At 45.7% G+C, this 22,291-nt stretch overlaps 6 protein-coding genes across 6 annotated transcripts; 5 read left to right on the plus strand and 1 right to left on the minus strand.

Moving 5' to 3' along the window:
- Positions 1-1,506: 1,506 nt before the first annotated feature.
- On the plus strand, positions 1,507-4,742 carry AGABI2DRAFT_179815 (hypothetical protein; the record flags this gene model as incomplete). Its single annotated transcript, XM_006463412.1, has 5 exons — positions 1,507-2,421; positions 2,477-2,837; positions 2,919-3,314; positions 3,369-3,749; positions 3,816-4,742. The coding sequence occupies 5 exons, from the start codon at positions 1,507-1,509 to the stop codon at positions 4,562-4,564; spliced, it is 2,802 nt and encodes a 933-aa protein (XP_006463475.1). The 3' UTR covers positions 4,565-4,742.
- Positions 4,743-8,272: 3,530 nt separating this feature from the next.
- On the plus strand, positions 8,273-9,608 carry AGABI2DRAFT_194290 (hypothetical protein). Its single transcript, XM_006463413.1, has 2 exons — positions 8,273-9,054; positions 9,117-9,608. Exon 1 carries the CDS (start codon positions 8,317-8,319, stop codon positions 9,046-9,048), a length of 732 nt encoding a protein of 243 aa, XP_006463476.1. The 5' UTR covers positions 8,273-8,316; the 3' UTR covers positions 9,049-9,054; positions 9,117-9,608.
- Positions 9,609-9,872: 264 nt separating this feature from the next.
- On the plus strand, positions 9,873-11,541 carry AGABI2DRAFT_74137 (hypothetical protein; the record flags this gene model as incomplete). Its single annotated transcript, XM_006463414.1, has 7 exons — positions 9,873-9,978; positions 10,058-10,191; positions 10,243-10,345; positions 10,411-10,524; positions 10,584-10,760; positions 10,852-10,932; positions 11,045-11,541. The coding sequence occupies 7 exons, from the start codon at positions 9,873-9,875 to the stop codon at positions 11,539-11,541; spliced, it is 1,212 nt and encodes a 403-aa protein (XP_006463477.1).
- A 3,300-nt stretch (positions 11,542-14,841) lies between these two features.
- Positions 14,842-15,960, plus strand: AGABI2DRAFT_179818 (hypothetical protein; the record flags this gene model as incomplete). Its single annotated transcript, XM_006463415.1, has 10 exons — positions 14,842-14,969; positions 15,019-15,041; positions 15,100-15,179; positions 15,235-15,269; positions 15,326-15,422; positions 15,485-15,523; positions 15,577-15,635; positions 15,696-15,764; positions 15,830-15,855; positions 15,911-15,960. 10 exons carry the CDS (start codon positions 14,842-14,844, stop codon positions 15,958-15,960), a joined length of 606 nt encoding a protein of 201 aa, XP_006463478.1.
- Positions 15,961-16,188: 228 nt separating this feature from the next.
- Positions 16,189-17,333, minus strand: AGABI2DRAFT_208298 (hypothetical protein; the record flags this gene model as incomplete). The annotated part of the gene is made up of 7 exons (XM_006463416.1): positions 17,055-17,333; positions 16,960-17,002; positions 16,669-16,910; positions 16,557-16,613; positions 16,437-16,503; positions 16,276-16,376; positions 16,189-16,224 (listed from the first exon to the last, which is right to left on the minus strand). Exons 1-7 carry the CDS (start codon positions 17,328-17,330, stop codon positions 16,189-16,191), a joined length of 822 nt encoding a protein of 273 aa, XP_006463479.1. The 5' UTR covers positions 17,331-17,333.
- A 59-nt stretch (positions 17,334-17,392) lies between these two features.
- AGABI2DRAFT_208301 (hypothetical protein) lies at positions 17,393-21,001 on the plus strand (the record flags this gene model as incomplete). Its single annotated transcript, XM_006463417.1, has 15 exons — positions 17,393-17,660; positions 17,741-17,921; positions 17,975-18,163; positions 18,211-18,647; positions 18,703-19,026; positions 19,079-19,236; positions 19,293-19,463; positions 19,512-19,640; positions 19,692-19,832; positions 19,890-20,027; positions 20,080-20,211; positions 20,264-20,379; positions 20,428-20,543; positions 20,599-20,711; positions 20,783-21,001. 15 exons carry the CDS (start codon positions 17,393-17,395, stop codon positions 20,999-21,001), a joined length of 2,832 nt encoding a protein of 943 aa, XP_006463480.1.
- Between the last annotated feature and the right edge of the window lie 1,290 nt (positions 21,002-22,291).

Genomic DNA, 22,291 nt, shown 5'->3' on the forward strand with positions numbered 1-22,291 from the left:
AGTACTAAAGGACGGTAATTTAGGAGATTGCGGGGTGGATTTCCAGGCTATGCGGTGATGAACGAGCCTCCATGGGGCATGGACGAGAGCCCTGGAGGAGCTGAGCATAAAGCGACAACGCGCACGACATGCATCAAATTTGGCTGATGCGATCGGAGGTAGTGTCACGCATCCGTCACAATGATTGTAGTCCCCGACGTCCGTAACCAACTCGGAAACTTCAGATTGTCTGGTTTTCGATGTTTCAGTGGCGGCATCATAATACTTGTGTCCCATAATTCGGCGTCCTTGTTGGCCAAGTTTGCGAGATTCGAGAAAACATACGCTAAGCGCGCTTGTACTTGCTGTTCTCAGAGTTGTCAAGCAACTTTAGTCAAGGTAAATATAACGTTCGCATGGCTCAAAATCAATTTATCACGGCGCGGTCCTTTTAAGAAGCTTATTGAACGACGCCGTGATTAAAATGCTCAGTGATTCTTCTAACAAGTAGCTTTTGATTTCCAAGTGACAGACGTTTGGGTACGAATGAATCCCTTTCAACTTGATGTGCCACAAAGACCCAGGTGAAATGCAAATATCCCGAAGCAGTTAGCACAGGAATCCACAGTATCACGGTGACAAAAACCCTGTCGAGAAAGATCTCAATCCTGGGTTGCTGAACCGGGTAAAGAGCATCTGAACAAGTCGACCGCTATTGTCTCATTCATGGAGTATTGATTTCACTAATTCTGCGGATTGGCACTGTATCCCCCTTCTTAGGGCAATTCAACCTCGCAAATCGAGGATATAGATCAAACCCCGCGTAAACTTGAATTTTTATGCAGACACCGAGACGCTGCATGCTACCGCTGAGTCCCCAGATAACGAACTTGTTCGGCGGGTCAGCAACTAGTAGACTTTTCTTCCAAGCAGTGAATCCATTCAGTTTCAGTTTCAGTAACAATGGCAAAGAGAAACAGATTTGTTTGACGGATCAGATAGCCGCAATCCCTTAGGCCTGAGCAGTGGCCTGCGTTCACTACACATTTTATGCAAGAGATCGTTACCCTGAAGTTCAGCCCACACTAACCACCGTCTCTGATTACCTGTTGGTATTCTGTTTTCTGTCAAATACGGATTTTGATCCAACCTTTACGTCTTTATTTCTGGTGACTAACCTTCAAATGCTATTGATTGCGTTGGATTCACTCAGTGGCATTCACATAGCTAGTTGGAACACAGCACCGTAAGCACAGCAGTGCATCAAAATTCCACAATTTTTGGCAGGATAGTAATAGTCAGTGAGCGTCATTTTAAGATTATGAACAATACAGATCAAGTTATGGTTAGCGAGCCGCTCGCCGGCTGTTAAAAATAATCGCGAGGAAGGTCATGTCACATGACTAGTCGCGTGAGATAAGATTGTAGCTTTGAACTTTCGTCTTGCGTTCTCATTTCGTCTGCGCCCGCTGGCCGTGCATCACTATCTTCCACATCCCCTATCTTCCACCAGCTTAATACTATATCATGACACACATTACAGATAGTCCTCCTCGTCCACCTCCTATCCAGTACTCGACTCCCCTTGGCACTCGCTGGGCAAAAGAAAAGGCCGCAGCAGCTAACACCGCTATATTTGACCCACCTACGGACCCAAAAACTATTGGACCCTGGATTCTCGGAGACTGCGTTGGAAAAGGTGCTTCCGGTCGTGTCAAGATCGCCAAGCACCGGCGTACCGGACAGCTGGCGGCTGTCAAGATTCTTCCTATTGCTCCTTTGACCAACTCGCGCTCTTCCCTAGCCACGCAGCAAGCCAAATCGGAGAAACAACGTCTGGGAATAGACCGCGAAATTACTATGATGAAGCTTATGAACCATCCTAATATTATGCGCATTTATGACGTCTTTGAGGGCGAGAAGGAACTTTTCTTGGTCTTGGAGTATGTTCAAGGTGGCGAACTTTTCGACTTCTTGGTCAATCGCGGCAGACTTCCTCCACACGAGGCCTTGGAATACTTCAAGCAAATAATTTATGGCCTAAACTATGCTCACACGTTCTCTATCATTCATCGAGATCTAAAGCCGGAGAATATTCTCATTGCGTCTATCAACCCACCATTGGTCAAAATCGCGGACTGGGGTATGGCCGCTTTTGCTCCGCCTACTTTGCACTTGGAGACCAGCTGTGGATCTCCGCACTATGCCAGCCCCGAAATCGTCAACGGTGAAAAGTACCAAGGAAATGCTACGGATATCTGGAGCTGTGGTGTTATCCTGTTCGCTCTTCTGACTGGTCGCCTTCCTTTTGATGACAAGAACGTTCGCAATTTGCTTGCCAAAGTAAAAACAGGAAAGTACGATATGCCGAATTGGATCGAACCCCTGGCAAAAGATCTTCTGACTAGGATGCTCGTAGTCGATGTCAAGAAGCGGATTACAGTGCGTTTACTCTTCCGCTAATTTACGCACTCGGTTAACCAGTTCCTCGCTCAAGATCCCCGAAATCCTGGCTCATCCCTGGTTGGCAACAAACTACTCAACGTGCGAGACTCCTGATTCAGGTGTCGTCATTCTTGCCCCGCCGTTGCCACCATCGCCGAGTGAACTGGCTCGACCTATCGCATCACCAGAAGTTATTGATCAGGATCTTCTGGCTTCGCTGAAAGTTATCTGGGGAAAGCATACCGATCCTAACGGTGACAATATCATAAGGGACTTGTGTTCGCCACCTGGATACGGAATCCATGCTAAGGCCTTCTATTTTTTGCTCGGTCGCTATCGAGAAGAAACAATGCGACAGCGGCTTATTGATGGTACTGGTGATTATCAAGACGTGACACAGCCGACTCAAGAAGGTGAACAAAGAAGAGTTTTGAGAGCATATCGTCCTCGTGCCATGACATCTCCCGTTCAGCAGCGTATAACTCCCGTTTTAGCTAGGATGAGCCAACCTACACCTTCGGTTATCAAGTACAGGGAATCGTCCTCTGGTCCAACTCAACCTCCATCTTCTCCAGTGGGACCTCGACCTCCACCGGCATATTCCAGCCGCGCCCAAGCTGAGGCATGGCGCAATCAATTTCAACAAGATTTCCCCTCTGGTGCGGCGCATACATCTACATCTCCTGTTCGTCCATCCTCCGTTGGATGTGGCGGTCCTAGACCTCACCCTTCAAAGAAGGCGGCTGTTAACAATGGTCACGAACTAGCCGGAAGCACGGATGTACCAATGTTAGGATTTGCTCAGCATTTGCAAAGTCTCGAGGAAAAAACGAAGTCCAAAATACAATACTCAACGACAAATGCAACCGCCAAGGGTCAGGCGGTATCAGGTAGACAATCCTTCGGTATCTGGGTTTCTGGAAATAGGCTTATATAAATAACAGACGCCCCCGTCGTTACTACGCCACAAGCAGCCCTTTCAGTGCTCCAGCAGACAGAGTGCACCAATGAATATGTCGCACAAGAGGTTGCCTCTGTGCCAATTTACCATCATGACAGAGAAAATTTTAGCCCAACGAATGCCCATCACCCCGTGAAAGACAGCCACAGGAATAGGGTGAGCAGGAGCAAGACGCGCAAGAGCGTTGACAAAGAGAATATGAGCGCTTCGGACGAAGGGTGGAGTTATATTGGCTCCAATCCAGACCAAAATTCTTTCGGTCTCACTGGGTTCGATGCCGGAAGGGACGTTGGTAAGAACCTAGGAAATCTGTCGCGAAATGTAACGTCTCCGGCGAGAGGTAGGAAAGACAAGAAGAACCGGCGTGAGTCAAATGGCGTTTAGCTCTTGTTGATCGTACCGCGTGCTGACTGCGCGAATTCCGCTATAGCACCCCCTTTGGAACTTCCGCAAAGGTCGACACCTCTAAATGCCCTTGGTTCTCCTATAAACCTCTCAACCCCCGCACCTTTTTCAGTAGGCTCGAATCGCCTCGTGACTTCGCCAGTGGTGGGTGAGGTCAAGGGTTGGTTTACTAATTTGTTTAACTGGAAATCTGGCGGCCAGGGAATGTTTTATTCGGTTCACGACCTACCACGCACTCAAATGGATATCGCTCGTATACTAGAGTCATTTGGCGTCACTATCGAGAGTATTGGATCTACTGCTGCCACTGATGCTAATCACGGAGACGTACTTCGCTGCCGTATAGACTTGGTTACGACGGATTCTCTGACGGGTACCACATGGAAGCCCACCAGATTCCGAGTGGAATTTTCGTCTGGCCCGCCAGAAACGCCCTCTTCTCCTCGGGAGAACGTATACCTGCCGAACAACATACTCGCTGGAAACTCTTCTGTGGCGCCCAGAGGTCGCGTGACGAGCTTTATGGGAAGGGCTAGCTCAAATACTCCGTTACCGAGTCCAGCGCCATCACATATGATACAGATCCCGCCAGGATACGCCTGTGCTGTTATTATGGCTCACGAGAAAGGATCAATGACTACATTCAAAGCTGTTTGGAGACGCTTAAAGGAGCTCTATGTTGATATACCCTCCACGCATCCACAGTGTTTCAGCCCGACTATGCCCGCCACTCCCTTCTCTGACATCAACACCCAGGGGTTTGTCCTGAACTGAAGCCTGAAGGTAGGATACGGAGATTCTTATCTTATACCTAATCACTTTTCACAATCCTATTCCTTCGCGTCTTTCTATATGGAATTTTAGATTATAGTAGTAGATATTTGTACATTGCCGATTATTGATACACAAACTTTATTTTGAATTTATGGCCCTTCGAGAAATTTTTAGGAATTCAAACGGCAAAGGCAACGGAACATGAATGGATTCTGTCTTGAAGTCACTTTGTAAGGATTACAATAAACGCCCCAAGAGATCCGTGGAAAAAGTCCTCAATCTTCTACCGGCGCCAGGGCTGTGGTTTCTAAAAATGCTGCAAGCTTCTTATGTGGTTATCCCACTCCAGGGATAAGTGACAGGTTTGATCCGAGCGACCGCCGATAGTCCGACTTCTAACCCTGATTCCTTCTTTTGGTCGCCGGCATCAATCGAACCAAATATTTGGCCTCATGCGCACGAGTGTACGGCCGATTTGACCATGAGCTTTTTGGCGGTCAAGGTGAATTATGTGGGTAGTGGAATATAGGCGAGTAGCGTTGAGAGGGTTTGAGAATGTTAACGGCTGGGGTTTGAGGTCGGAATGGATGGTGAGTACGGAGGTGAGATGAGTTGGGTCACTTTTGTCACTTGTGTCACTCCGATGTTTGAACCCAAGGACACGATGTGAGGTGATTTTGAAACTATCAAATGTGATCGGTGAGTTTGTGAACGGCGTGTAGTGTTGTGATAACTATGAAAATTTGTGTGGATTGTTGGGAAGAAGTTGGGAACTGCTTGGGAAGAGGAAAATGAGGGAGTGGAAATTTGAATTTTATGATTCTTTGGCTTCGGGTGGGCTGGATACGGTGGTTATGAATGGGAAAGTTGGGTTAGAAAGTGTGTGTGTATGTTGTGAAGGTAACAGACTGGTATATAAGGCGCTAATATATCAGTTGAGACTTGATGAACACCACCTTGACGGTGTCATCTATATATGACTGATTAAATATCCTGATCGGCTGCTCGACATTAAAAAGATCCGAGAACGTGGTGTGGTGGTATAAACAGAGTGATACATGGTTTGGGCCACATCGTTCAGTTGAGTGTAGCAACGGTATAAATGTTTGTTGACTATTCAAGTTTGTTTATGATACCAATGTCGAAGAATAATAACGACCAATGAAATTTAATTGAATCCCCACGTTCATAACTCGAGGTTGCTCTCCTCTTCAAGTTTTAGTGATACACATGTTAGAGGCCACATGTCGTATTGAATCGAACTACTCTCCACAAATGAGGCGAGGACAACAGCCTGGCATATTGGGTTTGATCTATATTTAGGATACTAGGCGCTGTACAAGAAGGCCGTTTTCAGCCGGAGCTTGAACGTCTTGAATGATTGTTGGAAGGTTTTTTCTTTTGTTAATTTCTAAAAGCGTGAAACACGGAATGAAAATGTTACGGCGTGTGATTATACTGCATCAATTAGCTGCTCATGTCCATACGCTATTTGGAATTGTTGTCGGGGCTTTTAAAAGAAGCCATCTGGTTGTTGTTATTGATTGATTCACGTGGGTTTGGGGTTAACTGATTTTCTCGTGGAGAGCCAGAGAATGCAGGTACCGATATGCTAAGAATGGTGGGATAGTAGGGAGAAGCAACCATATGGGTTTGCTGCGGTGAAGTGCTAGCCAAAGATGTCCGTGTGAGAATTATACGGGCAGGTGGGGTTGTTACAAAAAAGTGGTAATGATGAGTCGTTATGGATAGCAAGATCACTAGAGATCACTATGACAGCCTGTCTGGGTGATGCCGAAGATGTTGAACTGTAAACGGGGCTAAGTGTACTGGGCGTTATAGTGACTCATAGCCTCGATTCAAGCATTAGGTTATTCGTATGCAAGTGGCTCTCTCCCACTCGTAAGAAAGAGTTTTGGAATAGTCCAGGCCCTCATTCATCTTTTTTATTTTGAATCTTTTGGGTTGCGGATATAGTAGACTCTGCTAGACTTTGGGAGTTTAAGGAGTTTCCCTCGTGCTGTTTAACTAGGGAGCCCAAACTCACAAGTATTTATTTCCCGGGGGTTTGCCAATAGGACCAAGGGCCCTCGGATGCGGGGGCCCCAATGATTCCATTGGGGTTCCCCCCCCCCCCCCCCCCCTGTAAGGAAATCTGTCGTCCGAAAAATATGGTCACCTGTCCAGATATCAGCGCTATATCAGCTTGGACAGGGGGTTGGATACTACTTGTGACCTTGCGGCCACCCGGAGGCAAATTTCTCCACGCATCCAACGATCACGTCCGTAAAAATACGTACAAGGACGTTAAGAAAGAATACCTAACTTAATCTGATGACGCAAATGACTCGCAACCTTTGTATGAAGGAGGAGCTTATACACGTGAACTACACTCGAAACCAGGGGTCGCAAGAAGAGATTTATGGGTATGGATGTCCCTGCATGGAAGACGGGCTTGTTCGGGACGGGAGGGGGATCGTACAATATTAGCTTCTTATGCGCTATGTTGAAGGTTCCGATATGTTATTTGTAGTGGTCTGATTCGCACGTCTGCTGTGCTCATAGAAGCGCCTTGACCCTGACGACTTGAACGCTGCTGTGTTCATAATAATGCCGAGGGAGGGTGGCACTTTTTTTAAGGTTTGTTGGGGTACTCATACGGGTTGTCTCCCGCGACCGCTCGCTCAGAAAATCGCTACAGTCGTACTACATACCGTCCGACAAATCCGCGGAATTTATATTTTGCGAGGCGCTTGAACAATATACATACTGCTTTGCGAGATCTCTTTTGTCATCCAGTATGTTGGACTAGGCGCTAGAACGGAGAAAAAATTCCGCTAATAATGATAGTCCGGGAATATAGAGGCTTCCGAGAAGCTTAGATGACAGGTCGCCGATGCACGTAGACGGTAGCACCCTCCAGGCCCGCTGCATGCCAACGAATTTTTTTTCGGGAGCGACAAAAAAAAACAGATGTGGGAAATCTTGCAGGATAGGAAGTCTAAAATATGATCAGATTGCGCAGAAGAGCTTCTATTGTTGCTGTTCTAAGATTATGAGCAGCTGGAACTGAATTGATCCAAATCGCTCAACCTGTCAGCGATTGCAGCTAATGATTGGTAGATAATTGTGATGATCTCTCCGCTTGTGGCATGAGCATTTTTGAGTTCAGGACAGACCCGAGAGCACAAAGGCGGCTTTTGTCTATACAAGGTCTCTTTGTGAATGAAAATTGGGAGACCGACAGGGAAATCAGTGTATCGAAGTCGAAGTGTATAGGTAGGTATTTGTCTTCTTCCATTACTCAGGACCATTTATATTTATATTTGTCCTAGAGCCGAAAGGAGCTGTGACGAGATCATCAGAGATGCGTCCGTCGTTTCGGTGCAGCTGTGACTGCCCACGGCGCCTAGGGCGCGGACTATTTAATCGATACTGGAGGGATTCATGAAGAGGGAAAAGGGAGCAGAAGCTGGGAGGGGAGGAGATGAGGAGAGGCATGGTGCAGGTGTTTCGTGACTCAGGAGATGGGGTGGAGAGCCCCTCGGTGGGAGCAGGCTGGGACACGCATGCGGACCTGCAGTTGTGAGAAGGGGATAGATTCGACCGATGAGTCCCGATATGGATGTTCCTAGAGCACGTGCCCAAAGGAAGGCGCTGTGTTTGTTGATGCCTTCCTGGGCTTCAATGCCGTAAATCGTCAATTGCTTCCAAACCACCACCCAGCCTGCTATTATAACCCCCTCCCCACCATGATGGCTGTTCTTTTCCCCCACCCTCACCACAACATGTGCCCCCGCGTCCAGCGACACACCGTTCGTCGTTCAGCTACTACCGTCGTCGCCGGCTTCTTCGATCCCCGGCCCCCCCGCGACGTCCTCACATCCCTCCTCAATGGTATAGGTCCCAACAAAGAGGTCGAAGGGGAAGAGGAGGTCAGGAAGGCCAGAAAGAAGAAAGAGTCAAAGAAGGATCATCCTCGCGCCTCGTCAGTCAGACGGGAATCCACCGCCGACGCGACACCTGTCGCGTCCTCCTCCTCCCTTCCGCAGTCAATATCAGCTCCTCTTCCAAAGACAAAATCCAAAAAACATTCTTTCTGGTCTGCTCATCCTGAACGACCTAACATCCAGCTCATGCCTGTCGAACGCTTCGTCTCCGTTACTCCTCCCCCAGGTTATTCCCCTGTCGATATCCCTTTCGATCTTCCTACCCCTGGGCCATCTGACTCTACCGCTACTTCTCGCACGTCATCTAAGCGACCGCGAACTCCAGATGATGATGAGGATATTATAAAGTTTGAATCCCACCAAGAGACCACCCCTCAAAGGCCCCGGAAGAAGCGCATCGCACATAAAAAGGGATGGAAGGGATGGATCGAGGGCTCGCCAGTACCGTCTGACAAGCTGATCAACCTGGATTCCGCGCCTGTGTTGCAGGAGCGTCGGTTGCGCAGCGGTAAGAACTTCGACGCTTGGGTATGAGTCAAGGTGAGTAGTATATTATCATTTAACGGTCCATAAATCCTGATTGCTGGCCGGAAATGCCCCAGCGTATCTGCCTTTCCATCGGCCTTGAAGATGATGTCTTCTGAACGCGCCGTCGCCGTCGCCGCCACAGTCTCTTCCTATTCTTTTGTACTCTGCCTTTCGACCGTCCCTATGGTTCTCTTCATCATCTTGAACGTTTCTTTTCGACCATATATTACCTATTTCATCTCCCGCCGTTTCTGATTTTTGTAATTTTCTGTTGTGCTCGTGGTATTCTTGGTCCTCGTTCCATGTTCCGCCTCTATCAACAACTCGTCCGGGCACGCCCGGTGGAGTTAGGGAGCGCGTTTACCCTATGCTATTTCTGCATCACGGTACGGGGGAATTGTCCCTGGCTAAGGATAGCGCAGTGGTAGTGGTTACCAAATCTCGCGCTCAGTCTTTTACCCGGAGCGGAGTGTCCATTCTGATAGATACACTTGTCGCCGTGTTTTGCTATAACTTGCGTATGAAAATTTCGTATTGTATCGTGCTTCTGTTGATTGGATAAAAGTGTTTTCACAGCATCGGCGGGTGAACAATAATGGCAAGGTTAGACGCAAGGGGAGGAAATTGCCGGTCCCGTTTTGGGTTGAACACCACACAAGGCCAAATAATAATAACAAGCCTTCCGTTCTCCGTAACCCACTCCAGATCCTTTCAAGGCCCTAAGGCCACCATTGTTTTCCGAGTCTAGACGACGCGACAGGTGTATGGCGCTGGCAAGATTACAGAAGCCTTGTTTCTTCAACCCGACTTCATGGTTTCCGGGACACATGATGAAGTTTAGGCGCGAGCTTCCATCTTTGCTCTCTCAAACGGATGTTCTACTTGAGATACGGGACTCTCGCCTTCCCTTAACCAGTATTAACTGGAATTTCGAAGGTGGGGCCTCATATCCTTTTATGCAGTTTCTCTATATGTTGCACCGAATCTTTTTCTCGATTATTCATACAATCCTTAGCACCTTTGCGGGCTTGGAAAACTGAACGTGGATGGGATCCACAGACCCCCGGCCAGCGTAATTTCAAGAGCCTGGCTTGTGAGCATATTGTTGTTCTAAATAAACGCGACCTTGTACCTGAGTGGGGCTTGAAGGTTCGTGGACCACTCCACCCGAAATACGTTGGCTCATAGTATGATCGATAGCCTTTCCATCGAGCAATGGAAACAAAGTTCCCGGAGCAACGTTTAGTTTTTTCGTCCATGCATAAACGAAGGGACGTCCACGCTTTAATCCAGATGCTAGTAAGTATGTCAACGCTTCTATCTAACCACTCGGCCGGTACTTGGGGTCCTAAATGCTTCTTAACCTAGATATAGCCAAGGAGCATCCGCATGCTCTTGGGCTTAATGTTCTTGTTATTGGGATGCCTAACGTTGGCAAATCGACATTACTCAATGCTTTGCGTAGTTTGGGACTTGAGAGAAGTGAGTGTTTCCTTTACCTGTTTGTGCATACTAAGTTGACTCACTTTTTTATTTTCTAGAAACTCCAAAGGCGCTTAAGACATCGGCATTTCCAGGTTTGACGCAAACGGTTTCCAATCGCCTTAAGTTGTCTCTTGACCCACCTGTGTATGCTTATGATACTCCGGGCGTCATGTTGCCATTCTTGGGGCGTGGTGAGGAAGGCGCTGAGAGGGGGATCAAGTTAGCATTAATTGGTACGTAAGAGCGGACCTTATCCTCAAGTCCCAGGTCCTCGGGCAAGTCAGCTGCAATTTTTTCTTTTTTACTCACGAGTCTGAATAATAGCGGGGATCAAGCCTGGACTATATGATATACAAGATCAAGCGGCATACTTACTTTATAGGTTAAACGTATTGAATCCTACATGTAGGTTATGCTTTCGTTTCATATTTAAGATAAAAATCAGCTTACCAGGAGGATCTGACCATCTTCGGCCGTGATCTACAATTTTTCTCTTTTGTGCCTTCCTTTTTATCAGCGCCGGCGTATCTTCCATTACTCCCACAGGATAGCGCGCCCGTGCTGGAATTGGATGAGTTCTTAGTCCTTTTGGCCACGCGTATGAATATGCTCAAAAAGGGAGTACATGACGTGGATCGAGCAGCTGAATATTTCGTACTTTGGTGGCGTGCGAAGGGCTCCTTGATTGCTGCTGAAAAGGCGCAGAATTTACTGCAAGATTTTAACGTCTCGTCGACGAGTAATGGTTCCCCAGTTGTGCGCGCTCAGGGATGGGGTTTTGATCTAGAGTGGGATGTACACCCAGAGGATGTCGCGCCCGAATTTAATTTCGAAACGATGGTTCAGAAGAAGATGGAGGGATGCATTGAGTCGTATATGAATCAAATGAAGAAAGAAGAAAAGGAGGGAGGGAATTTGAGTGATACGCAGATACGGAAAATGGTTATGCGGGATGAGAAGGTGAAATTGAAGGAGAAAAAGATGAAGAAGATGAAACAAAAGTGGGCGCAATGATGATCTGATCAGTTGGTAGCGATTGTGGGCTCTCGCACACAGATCTTTTTTGCCACATTCTGTTTCTGGTGGGAAACTCGCCAGGTAGGACACATCGGTTATGACGTCCGTTCGGCAAGCTTCGGGAAACGCACTTCCGGCCGTAATTCTCTTACAGATGACCTCTTATTATTCTATGACTATTCTAATGTGATAATAATCAATTTCACCTTCGGGCCCTTTGGATCATCAGGGTGGTTGCAAGGCGGGACTTGAAGATGTTCGATGGTCGGTCCATGACTCCTATGTTTATTTATTGATATCGATGATGACAGGTTCCGACACAAAGTTTGCCAGGGGTGTAGAAGGGTGTAGATCTGATCCCCTGCCGTTTGTACGGTGAGATTGCGTTATCATTCTTTTCGGAACTTTGTTTTACATATTCCAGGAGATTCCAGGAGATCCGGACAGCTGGGACTTGATCTTCGATGAATAATACTTTTGAGGGTCTGTCTATAGATAAGTTATGTGGGATAGAACGCTTCTTCCCTTGTTTTGGCTGAACTCCTGAGAGTTTTTCTATTAGGTCAGTTATCACGCTTTTTGCCATGATCATTTTTTCCCCTTTTTTAGATTTGCTATTGTTGTATTCTTCCCATCTGGCAATCTGTTGTTACGGAACGCGTTTGTTTCGGTGACGAGAGATGGTTGAAGCAGATGGGCCAGGCAGGTTCTAAAATAAGGCGAGTATACTATGGTGAGAGTTCTGGTATGTTCCGTCATCACCGTATATTGCGACAAAATGATAATATTATATATTGTCTTTTGGCTCCACCCGAGCTTCAGTTTGTAACTTGAAGGTTCAAATTGATTCTCGGCGCCGCGTGGTAACTTGTTGGATATCAAATGATCAGACGACGGAACTACTGAGAACAGGTTGACTGCGTTTGAATTGCCGCCGCCACCGATGGGAATGCAAAGCTCCTAAGAGTTTCTTAAGGTTTGAGCATTATAAATGCCAAAAAAGAGACTTGGCTACTTATATAGGTTCCGTCGGACCGGGTACTAGGGAAACAAGTCGTCACCGATTGGGTTTGCTTCAACACTTGCTTGGCCAAAGTTTAATTGAAGAGTTTTCTTAGACATGCAGTTGTGAAGGAGTATGCACGTGTGATATGGAGCTGCTGCACTGAAACAAGTATCACCAGCCTTGGACGGTACAAAATAGTCTGCTGCGGTTTTCGGCTTGAGGACGGAATGCTCTAATATCTCGAGTTAGGTGTGTCTGTTTGTCGGTTACCGATAGCGGTACAGACGAAGAAGGGAGAACTTGGTGAGCATTTGTGTCGCTGTTGACTAGTTGCTTGAGGCAATGTAGGAATGAACGTCCTTTCAACAATGGTTTTTTATACCTTTCGTAGAGACCAGCGCTCTAACTATCCTTGTAGTTCATACTCTAACTGCTGTCAATTGATGGACTAGTATGTTGATTCTAACCATATCATTTTTCTTTCTGACTCGATTCAAAGTTATTCAGACGTTACGAATGATCAGCGATCATGCGAATTTTATCCACGCGTGAAGTTTTTGAACGAAGCGCCTTTCGATGCCGCTTGTATCATTCCAAGGGGAGCTTGGACGAGAATCTGAAAGATGGATGTCTGATCTTCCCGAAATTTCGGTACTCCGCCTTCCATTTTTTGGTTTCCCGGTGAACTAGTTAGCGCCATGGTATGTCCAGCGGGAGCTAATTCGCTCTTTTCTTCATACCGGTGTTTTCCGTTGCAATTAATTCTTTTGCTAGCCGCTTTAGCACTACTTGGCTCCGGTACCACCAGAGCGCGGAGCAGAAGTCAAACAAACTTTATGATTATTGTTTTATTAAGTCGAAGATAAGCCTTATGTCCTTTGGGATAAGTTCCCCGCTCTTTCTCGACATGCACTGTTCTATATCTTAGGTCTTTAGAGAGGGTTAAGGTCACATTATGGCAGGACCTGGGACAAAAATAGCACTTATGGCGACAGTGGAATTGACAGTATGTCTGCACTGTTGTTGCAGAGCAAAAGGTGGTAGTCGCCGTTTTTCTACCCAAAGCTAAGGTAACCGCCGCATTGGATGGTTGAGCAGATTTTTCGGCTGTTGCTAGCGTCGGCCATTTCTGGACTATACACTTTGTGACAGAGATAAAATAAAGCCAGTTGGCTCCAGTTGGTGAGAGCTCAGAGAGATCGCTAATATTGGCAATAAATGGAAATAAGTCTTACACGCAGACTCATTTCCGGAAGATTCATTCCGACGTGTTGCCATTGTTCAAAATGAGCATAACAATGATCTAAGCACACTCTGGTGAAACCATGATACGAGAAATTCTGATGTTTTCTGATTTAGGTATCTCCTTTAATCCGGTTACAAGTATATTTTCTATTTATGTTTACATACGGTCGTTTGTAGCGGCATCGAGTCGAACTCAAGCAAGACCGGCGAGCTGACCCTTGGACGCACTCCGCGCTCGGTTAAGGAAGAACATCGAGATGAATGAAGTCATTATGACCCGCCAGATTCGAAGTCGGTGCATTCCCGGCTATTCACTTCACCGATATCTGGCTGATTGCAAATAATGTTCGGTGACAATACACGGAGAAACGAGTCATAGCTCTGATGATGGGGAAACAGATGTCGCCTTCCTCATTGCATGTTTCTGCTTCTATACACGCTGTTTCAGGGAGGCACTTAAAGGATGCCATCATATATTTGCTGCGTCCGGTAAAATTGACGGAAAATTCCAGTTGGGTCGAAACCAAGGCAATGGAAACTACTGGCGGGTGATCATCATAGCTTCCCGGCGCTTCTCTCCTCCCCTAAGTAGCTCTGTCTGGAGCATGGAATCCTTGACAATCAATGTGGGACAACCAACTTGAACTGTGACTTCTTTTGCTATTAATACCCAAATGTTATCCCTGAGAACGTCTAGCACTTTTCAAGATGCCACCGCAATCGTCTCCTGCTTACGATCTCCACAAGCCAAAAAAAAATAATATAAAAAGAAAGTCCGAGTAGAGACATTAGTAGAAATCAAGAAATTAGTTGATGCCATTCATGGGCATAAACAGCCAGAGAGCACCCAACTTTCTAGCACCATGTTACAAACGTATTAAGGAGCCTTCTAACGATAGCGGATTCTTTGGAACCAAAGTTACTAAATTGCAATCTGGCCATTGAACTCTTTCAAGATAACGTGGTCTATTTGGCTGCAGTTAACGACTTCGACGCGCATTTTCCCCTAATTTTACTGGTTCAAACTATTCACCATTCGCGGACTAATGCACCATACCAGTGTCAAATTTGACGTACAATATCCTAGCGGTGGAATGAGGGGAGCAATGGTCGGCATGCTTGTCCCTGTTTGGTCCTCCCGCCTGCGAGTGAGCGGGTGGGAAGTTGGAACCTGGTATGGAAATCTAAAAATAGATCTTTGATGATTTTTGATGATTGGACAGGTTAGTTGATTTAAGCATCACAAGTTCGTCGAGGATCTCTCACCACTCAATTCCTCTTCTCACATCCAAGAAACATGCTAGGTTCTACCTCCACCAGCGCGTTGTCGTTGTACTCCATTCCAGTGGTCTGGTTTACGGCATTCTATCCCGGTACCCTGAAGGTACGTTTAAATGATGCCGGATGATTGACAGTTCATTGACAGCATCTTCTTATAGTTCCTTAATATCAGTAACACCATCGGGTACAACAAGTAAGTACTTTTTGGTCGTCATCTGCACGTTGATTATAATACCTCCGATTCCATAGTGTTGCGCCTCGAGGAAACGTGGCCAAGGTAGCAGAGAACAAAGATATCTCTCCTGCACTTGCGGCGAAGATCCAAAGGATGGAAGGAGCTCATTACGTGAGTCTGATGGTGTAATGATAATGGTATCCCCGAAATTTGGGTGCTCACAAAGTTTGTAGAACGGTGTGGAGAACTTCCCTCTTTGGACGGCTGCGGTCGTGAGTTTAGTTCGATCGCTGCACAAAAAACTCATTTATTGGTGACCCCTCAGCTTATGGGAAACATGGCCGGACTTGACCATGCTTACTTGAACAAGATGTCTTTGATATTGTGCGTCCGATACTTTTGTACTAATCTCAAGGAAGGGATAATACTCATATTGATGTGCAGTATTGCGACGCGTGTACTGTACAACCAGATTTACATCAATCAGACAAACAGTTTTACCAGCTACATGAGGTGAACAGTGATTTTCGTTGAAAGTGTTAAAAATTGAGTTGGTATCTGATATTTGACATCTACAGGACGTTCACGTTTCTCGGTTCTATCAGTGAGCTTTGACGTTTCTTGATTTTACTTGATTCATTGAATGATGGTTCTTCAAGGTATCCCTTTGACTATTATGATCAAGGCTGCAAACAAGATGAATGCTTGAGAAGCAGTCTGATTTTTGTTTTCATGTTCAAAGGGCAGATTCGGATAAAAAGTCTTAATGAACCTCATATGAGTGACCCTCTCTTTGAGCGTATGATACGGAAATTTTTTTCTGCCTTTGTGTTTTGTGTTGGTGTATATCCTTATTTTGAAATTCTCAACGAGGATATTATTTGAATTTAGCGGTATAACGGGTATAAAAGTTACAAGAGGGGTTTGAGTCCGTAAGTCAAGGTAGACCTCGCCAATGATATAAGACACTTCCCTGTCAAAGCTGAATTTATCATGCGATGGTTTCAAAAAGGATGATTCTTACTGATTGGCTTTCCTTTTGAACCACTTTACGATTGACTAAAGCAATGAGACATTTGTTGACTCTGGCTTGATTAAGATCGGGTGGTTTGATGAGATCTTGTACTATGAACGAAAGGGCGTTAGAAGAACTTTATAAATCAGTGAAGAAAAAAACGGGAATACATTTGATTGTTTGATCGGACGCTTTCAAGATACCTTCGATAATAGTCTCCATCTGTCTTCGGAGGTTCTAGATAATGGTCACTAAGAAAGAGTGATCGATCAGATAGATATCAGGCATACTGGATCACTACCGCGAAACTCGAGTGGAAGAGCCGAGATGATTCTTTCAATCTCCAACTTTCAGATAATCAGTTGAAAGAATGATATCAGATTCATTTCAGAAAAAGCTCACATCTCGTTCTTTTCTTTCCTTAGCCGTCATTTTGGGTTTAAGGACTTTCTTTTTTGGTATACCTGAATCTTGTTTGCTGCCGCCAGAAAGAGCAGAAGCACCTGTGGTGTTGCCTTGAATCGTGATATCGGTTTCGGTCACCTCTGTCATGGCAGTCTTGTTTGCGAGTAGTTCAGCTTCACGGGCTGCTACTGCAGCGGAAGTCTCCTCTAGTTGTTTTTTGAGTCTGTCCGCAGCTTGTTCTTGAGTCTAGATTAGCTTGACGATCATTTAATCAATCAAAGGATTTACCCGCTCGTCGTTTCGCCTGGGCGAAAGAATCTGGAGTCGGAGTCTGCGCAAGGGCGTTTCAACTGGCTGAATAATAGCTATATAACAAGATATACTTGTGGCCAGTCTGTGGTGAGAGCGTTCATGTTCATGACATAGAGCCAACTTGCAAACGACTCGTTAAAGGTAGCGAGAGAGTCACTGAGATTGACGAGACCCTCTACATTTGACTGCAGAGCCTCTGTTTCGTCTACGAATTCCGCGAGAGCTGGCTCCAGAAACCCCAGGCCATAGGGAGCATCTGGGTATGCGCCTGACCGGGAAAGCCTGAGGAAGGATCCCTGGGAGACTCGTTTGAGGGGGGTGCGATGCGGGGTCTGTGAAGGAGGCATGAGCGACCACGTGACACTCAATGACGCGCCTGGAACGCGAAATCAACTTTGAGCTGATAAACATGGCTCTCGCAGCCATCTTCAACCAGACTCAGACGTCGCTCGCAAACCACAAGAAAAACTGCGTAAACCTCTACAAGATCCATGTCGAGGCCGCTGGCCAGGTCGAGTCAAACAGCAAGGTCACCGTGAAGTTGGTCGGCGAAGAGGCTTTTGCACGCTCGTTTCTGGATATGGTGTCTAGAGCCCTGGTGGTCAAGAAAGGCGTCGCCTCGGCTGATCGGATCGTCAAGTTCGTCGGTGCATACGTCAAATTTATTAACGAGAAAGGTCTGCCTGACTTAGCTATCAATAACCCTCAACTTATTTCGATATAGTCAGAATGGAAAAGGCGGACGGTTCTATCTCAGCCGGAAAACGCGCGGCCCAGATGCCTCCTGAAGTCGATGAAGACGAAGATACATTTGTCTCGAGATTCGTCACTCGCATTCTCAAGTGGGTAATGCAAGGTTTCCTAGCAAAAGACAAGAATGTGCGCTATCGTTCGCTTTTCATCGTTTCAGAGATGGTGTTGTGGCTTGGGGAGCTTGAGTATGTTCGTCTACTTAAATACGATCAACCGCAGCGCTGAATCCTTTTTCTAGTATGGACCTGTATGAAGAGCTAAGAGAAAATCTGATTCAGAGGTTGTGCGACAAGGAGACTGCCATTCGTGCCCAGTGCGTGATAGCTCTTGCACGTCTAAGTGCTACAGAAGACCCGAGCGAGCTGGAAGAAGGAGCAAAGAGCATCCTGGAGCTACTTACTGAAAGTCTCTTGTACGATGCTGAAAAGTGTGTCGCATTCTTTCCTTTTCGGAAGATCTATTAACCTTGTTCAGGGAGGTCCGACGAACTGCCCTCATTCATATACCCCTCACTCTCGCCACCATCGACGTTCTTCTCAGCTGTTCCCGCGACGTGGATCTCTTCACAAGAAAGCTTCTGTACTCAACTGTTTTATTCTCAAAACTTGACAATCCACGTTCTCTTACTCTTGTTCAACGCGAAAAAGTCATAAAAGATGGTCTAGGAGACAGAGAAGGTACCGTCCGCGCTTCAGCGAGCAAACTGATCATGAAATGGTTTAACATGCTGCTCGATGATGTTAATAATAACCAAACGGAAACTTGGCAAGGAGATGATGGAGGTATAATGAAGGCATTGATCCGATTTTTGGAACTATTTGATGTGGTTGGCAGTGAACAGATAGCTTTGGACGCCTTGAACGCCATCTTTGTTCTCAAACCCGAGTATCTAGATATAATTACTTTCTCTGGTAAGTATTGCTTGTGGCCTTTCATGTCAGTGTTGTCACCTCATTCTATACCCAGACGAATATTGGACAGAATTGACTCCCGAATCAGCCGTTTTGGCGCATGCCTTTGTGATAAATTCTCAAGGCACAGTGCGTGCGGAAGAGGCTGGACTTCCTGTCGTAACGGCCTTTGCATTTCACATCCAATCTCTATACAACAAATTACTTGACAAGCTGAATATCGCGGAGACCGCTGAAGAAGCAGAATTGGACGACGATGTTACCGAAAGCCTAGAGGACTTACACAAAATCGCATCAATATTGTCCTCGATACTTTCGATAGCTGCAGGTCTGGATTATGGCGATGAAATTGGGAGGAGAAAAACAGTTTCTGTCATCAGTAAGTATCCTTCTTTCTCCTGAATGATTTTGAGAGCTGAGTTGACTTGTAGAGGATATGCTCACACATCCGGGACTTCCACTTGACCTCATTGATCCTTGTATGGAAGTGATGAGAGCCATGTTACCTTCGGAACGTGACTTCATCCGCGTCATGGTTGAAATTGTCATAGACCTTCGTGATGAGGACGAGGAAGAACCTGTCGATGCAGTGAGTCTTGGCTTTCACCAGACTCGATATCTTGAATGATCAATGGAACTTTCTAGGAAATATCGGCTTCTTTCTCCGATGCGTCACAACCCACCCTCCAACGAGAGCGCTCATTCAAAAGGTCGAGAAACCGTGAAGAAATGAGCCAAGAAGCTCGTGAAGCAGCGGATCTGATTGATATTCGTTGCCTAATGTTATGCAACGCAGTTCTGGAACGTGTCAATGGAGTATGTGGTTTCGCAGTGCTTATTCGACTTTCTTTACCTTCCGTGTAGTCATTTGAGGACAACTCTACGCTGCAAGGTATATTGGACGATCTGATCATTCCATCCGTTCAGCGCAGGGAATTCATACTAAGAGAGAAGGCATTGACTGGTCTGGGTCTATGTTCACTTATCGCCAAGGTTCGTAGAACGACTTTTTGTCATTGGCATTTTTAAAGTGATATTGTTCAGAAAATGGCTTTAGGATCATTCCAACTTTTTTCAAATGAGTGTTTACGTTCTCCAGATCCAATACGTGTCACTGTTCTCCGCGTCATTTTCGACTTGATTTTGATGTACGAGACGGAATTTTTTGGAAAATCAGAAGAGATGGTAATAAATTTCACCGAATCTAATACATTTTATCTAACGCAACGGGATTTCTAATAGGACTCAAGACTCACTACATTTCTCCTGAGCATAATGGAGGCTGAATTGGGCAAGAATGAGCCTAGTCCTGAGATACTTGCTATCTTGTGCATTGGGTTTTCCAAGTTTCTTCTACTAGGTGTTGTAGACGATCCCAAGGTGCCTTTTTCCTTCCTGCGCATCAGTAAGAACGTCTCTGAGACACCTTTAGATGCTTCTATGTCTTCTTGTTGCATATGTATCTCCGGACACGGTAGGCAATCAAGAAGTTCGACAGTGCCTCTCCTTCTTTTTCATGCGGTACAGTACTGCTCATCCACGGAATAAAACAAGACTTCAATCTGTGAGTATTAGAAATCGCTTGAGTTCTTTTACTGAGAAATGTTTTTATTTAGATATTCATATCTGCTTTTGACACGATATTGCGTATGAACGAATCGTTAGACGACGGTCAGACAATGGTTGCGCCGGAGAAGATGGGTGAAATGTTGCTTTCTTGGACGGATCCCCAGTTTGGGCTTGAGTATGTAGTTCAAGTTTTCTTTCTGCCTGATAAAAGTTTGGTTCTGACTGATACTTATTCTGATAGAGCTGAACATCTAGACTCGATTAAAGATACTCATGCGAATGTTGTTATCAACATACTTCTAGAGCTTTATTCTTCTGAACGTTCGGGTGAGAAATTTTTGGGCCATTATCTTCTGTTGATATATCTTATGGTCGTATCCAGAGAACGAGTTGAAGCTTTTATGTCATCTACTAAACCAACCTATGTATTGGCCCAAGGACCTCGACTCAAAAACGATACACATGATCAACCTCCTACTCAATAACCACGAAAAGGTAAAGCAAATCAATCACTGGTTGCTTCATTAAACTTGAATACCTATCTAATAAATTTCTTCATCATCAAGCAATGTCCTTTCGAAGTATCAGCCACAACAAAACTTTTCGAACGTTTCAAAATCCGCTTCAAAAAACTTTATTTAAAGCAATTGGAAGAGATTAATCCGGGGAGATATGTTCACGATGATGAAGTTTTGAACTTGTATGAGGCTATTAATACTGAAGTCCCTGAAAGCGATGGAGAGATGGGATCGTGGTCTCCTTTGAGGAAAGAAATGTTAAAGTAAGCATCTTTTGAGAGGAGAATGTTTATCTTTTTTGGTATTCATCATTTGGTGATAGGGTTAAAAGGGCGCAAAGCAAGATTCCGGCAGTAACATCGGTGGAACCCGATAATGGTAGTGCTAAAGACGAGGATGACGGAGATGATGCCCCTGTTATTAATGAAAACGACGAAGAGGATGGAGAACAATCTCATGAGTACGTGATTTATTTATTTTTCACTAAGGTGGCAATTGAAGTTGGACATCACCAATTGACGTTTCTGTACAACCTTACTAGTGACGAGGAAGGCAGTCAACTTGGGAAAGTAGAGCACGAGGGTGCCGCGTCGGCGAGCGCGGATTCAACACCAATCTCCAAATCTCCCTTAAAGAAAGGCACCAAGTAAGTATATCCTCTGTTGTTTTCTCCGCTGCCGTTTTTGATTATTCTTGATTCAGACGACTTCGCGCCGATTCAGGAGCTCTTACACCCATAAACGGACGGAGACGGAATCGTCCAAGAACGTCTTTGTAAGTGTTCTTATGTTATACGTATTCTTAGAACTTTAATGCTGAATGAAATCGATATTCACTTATTTCTTGTAGGGTTTCGAATCTGGAATCTGACGATGATGGTAGCGAGAGTCCCAGTCCGGTTCAGCAAACAAAGGCTACCGCTCGAGCTAGGGTAAAGCCTAGTAAACAAGCGCGGCAAAGCAATCCGAGAACAATGAAGAATAAGGAGGAGCCTAAAGGAGTAAAAACAAGCAGCAGAGCGACGACAACAACACGACTTTCAGTAACGAAACCTCCGCGGTCTACGCGAACAACGAGCACTTCCAAAGCAACTACTAGCAAGCCTATCAAAAGAGGAAAGCGGAAACCGCCTACACCTTCTCCACCGCCTTCGGACAACGACGATGACGGAGAGAATGATGAAGGGGATGAGATTGATGTACAAGTATCTCCTGGCCTCGCGGAAGACCCTTCCGACGATCCAGCAACGACGGATTCAGATCCATGACCCTATTTTTCCTTCGAACTAACCCCTCGCCCCCTTGGAAAAGATTGTTATATCCCCCCTGCTTTGATTTGATTTCTTTTTATCAAGTTTTATTAGTGTTCAAGCTAGAAATCTCTGGTGATGGTATTGTAGTATCTGTATTAGTTCTTGTATAAGTATTCTCTCTCGATTTATCTTTCTATACGGTTTGTGAGGTGCTTTCTTCTCCCTCGATTAGTTGTTTCTCGAAAGGCTTATTGCAAAGTTACACATTTGACAAGTCCAGAGTGATGCATGCATACGTACCTTAT

Source organism: Agaricus bisporus (assembly GCF_000300575.1).
Source record: "Agaricus bisporus var. bisporus H97 unplaced genomic scaffold AGABI2scaffold_8, whole genome shotgun sequence".
NCBI lineage: Eukaryota > Fungi > Basidiomycota > Agaricomycetes > Agaricales > Agaricaceae > Agaricus > Agaricus bisporus.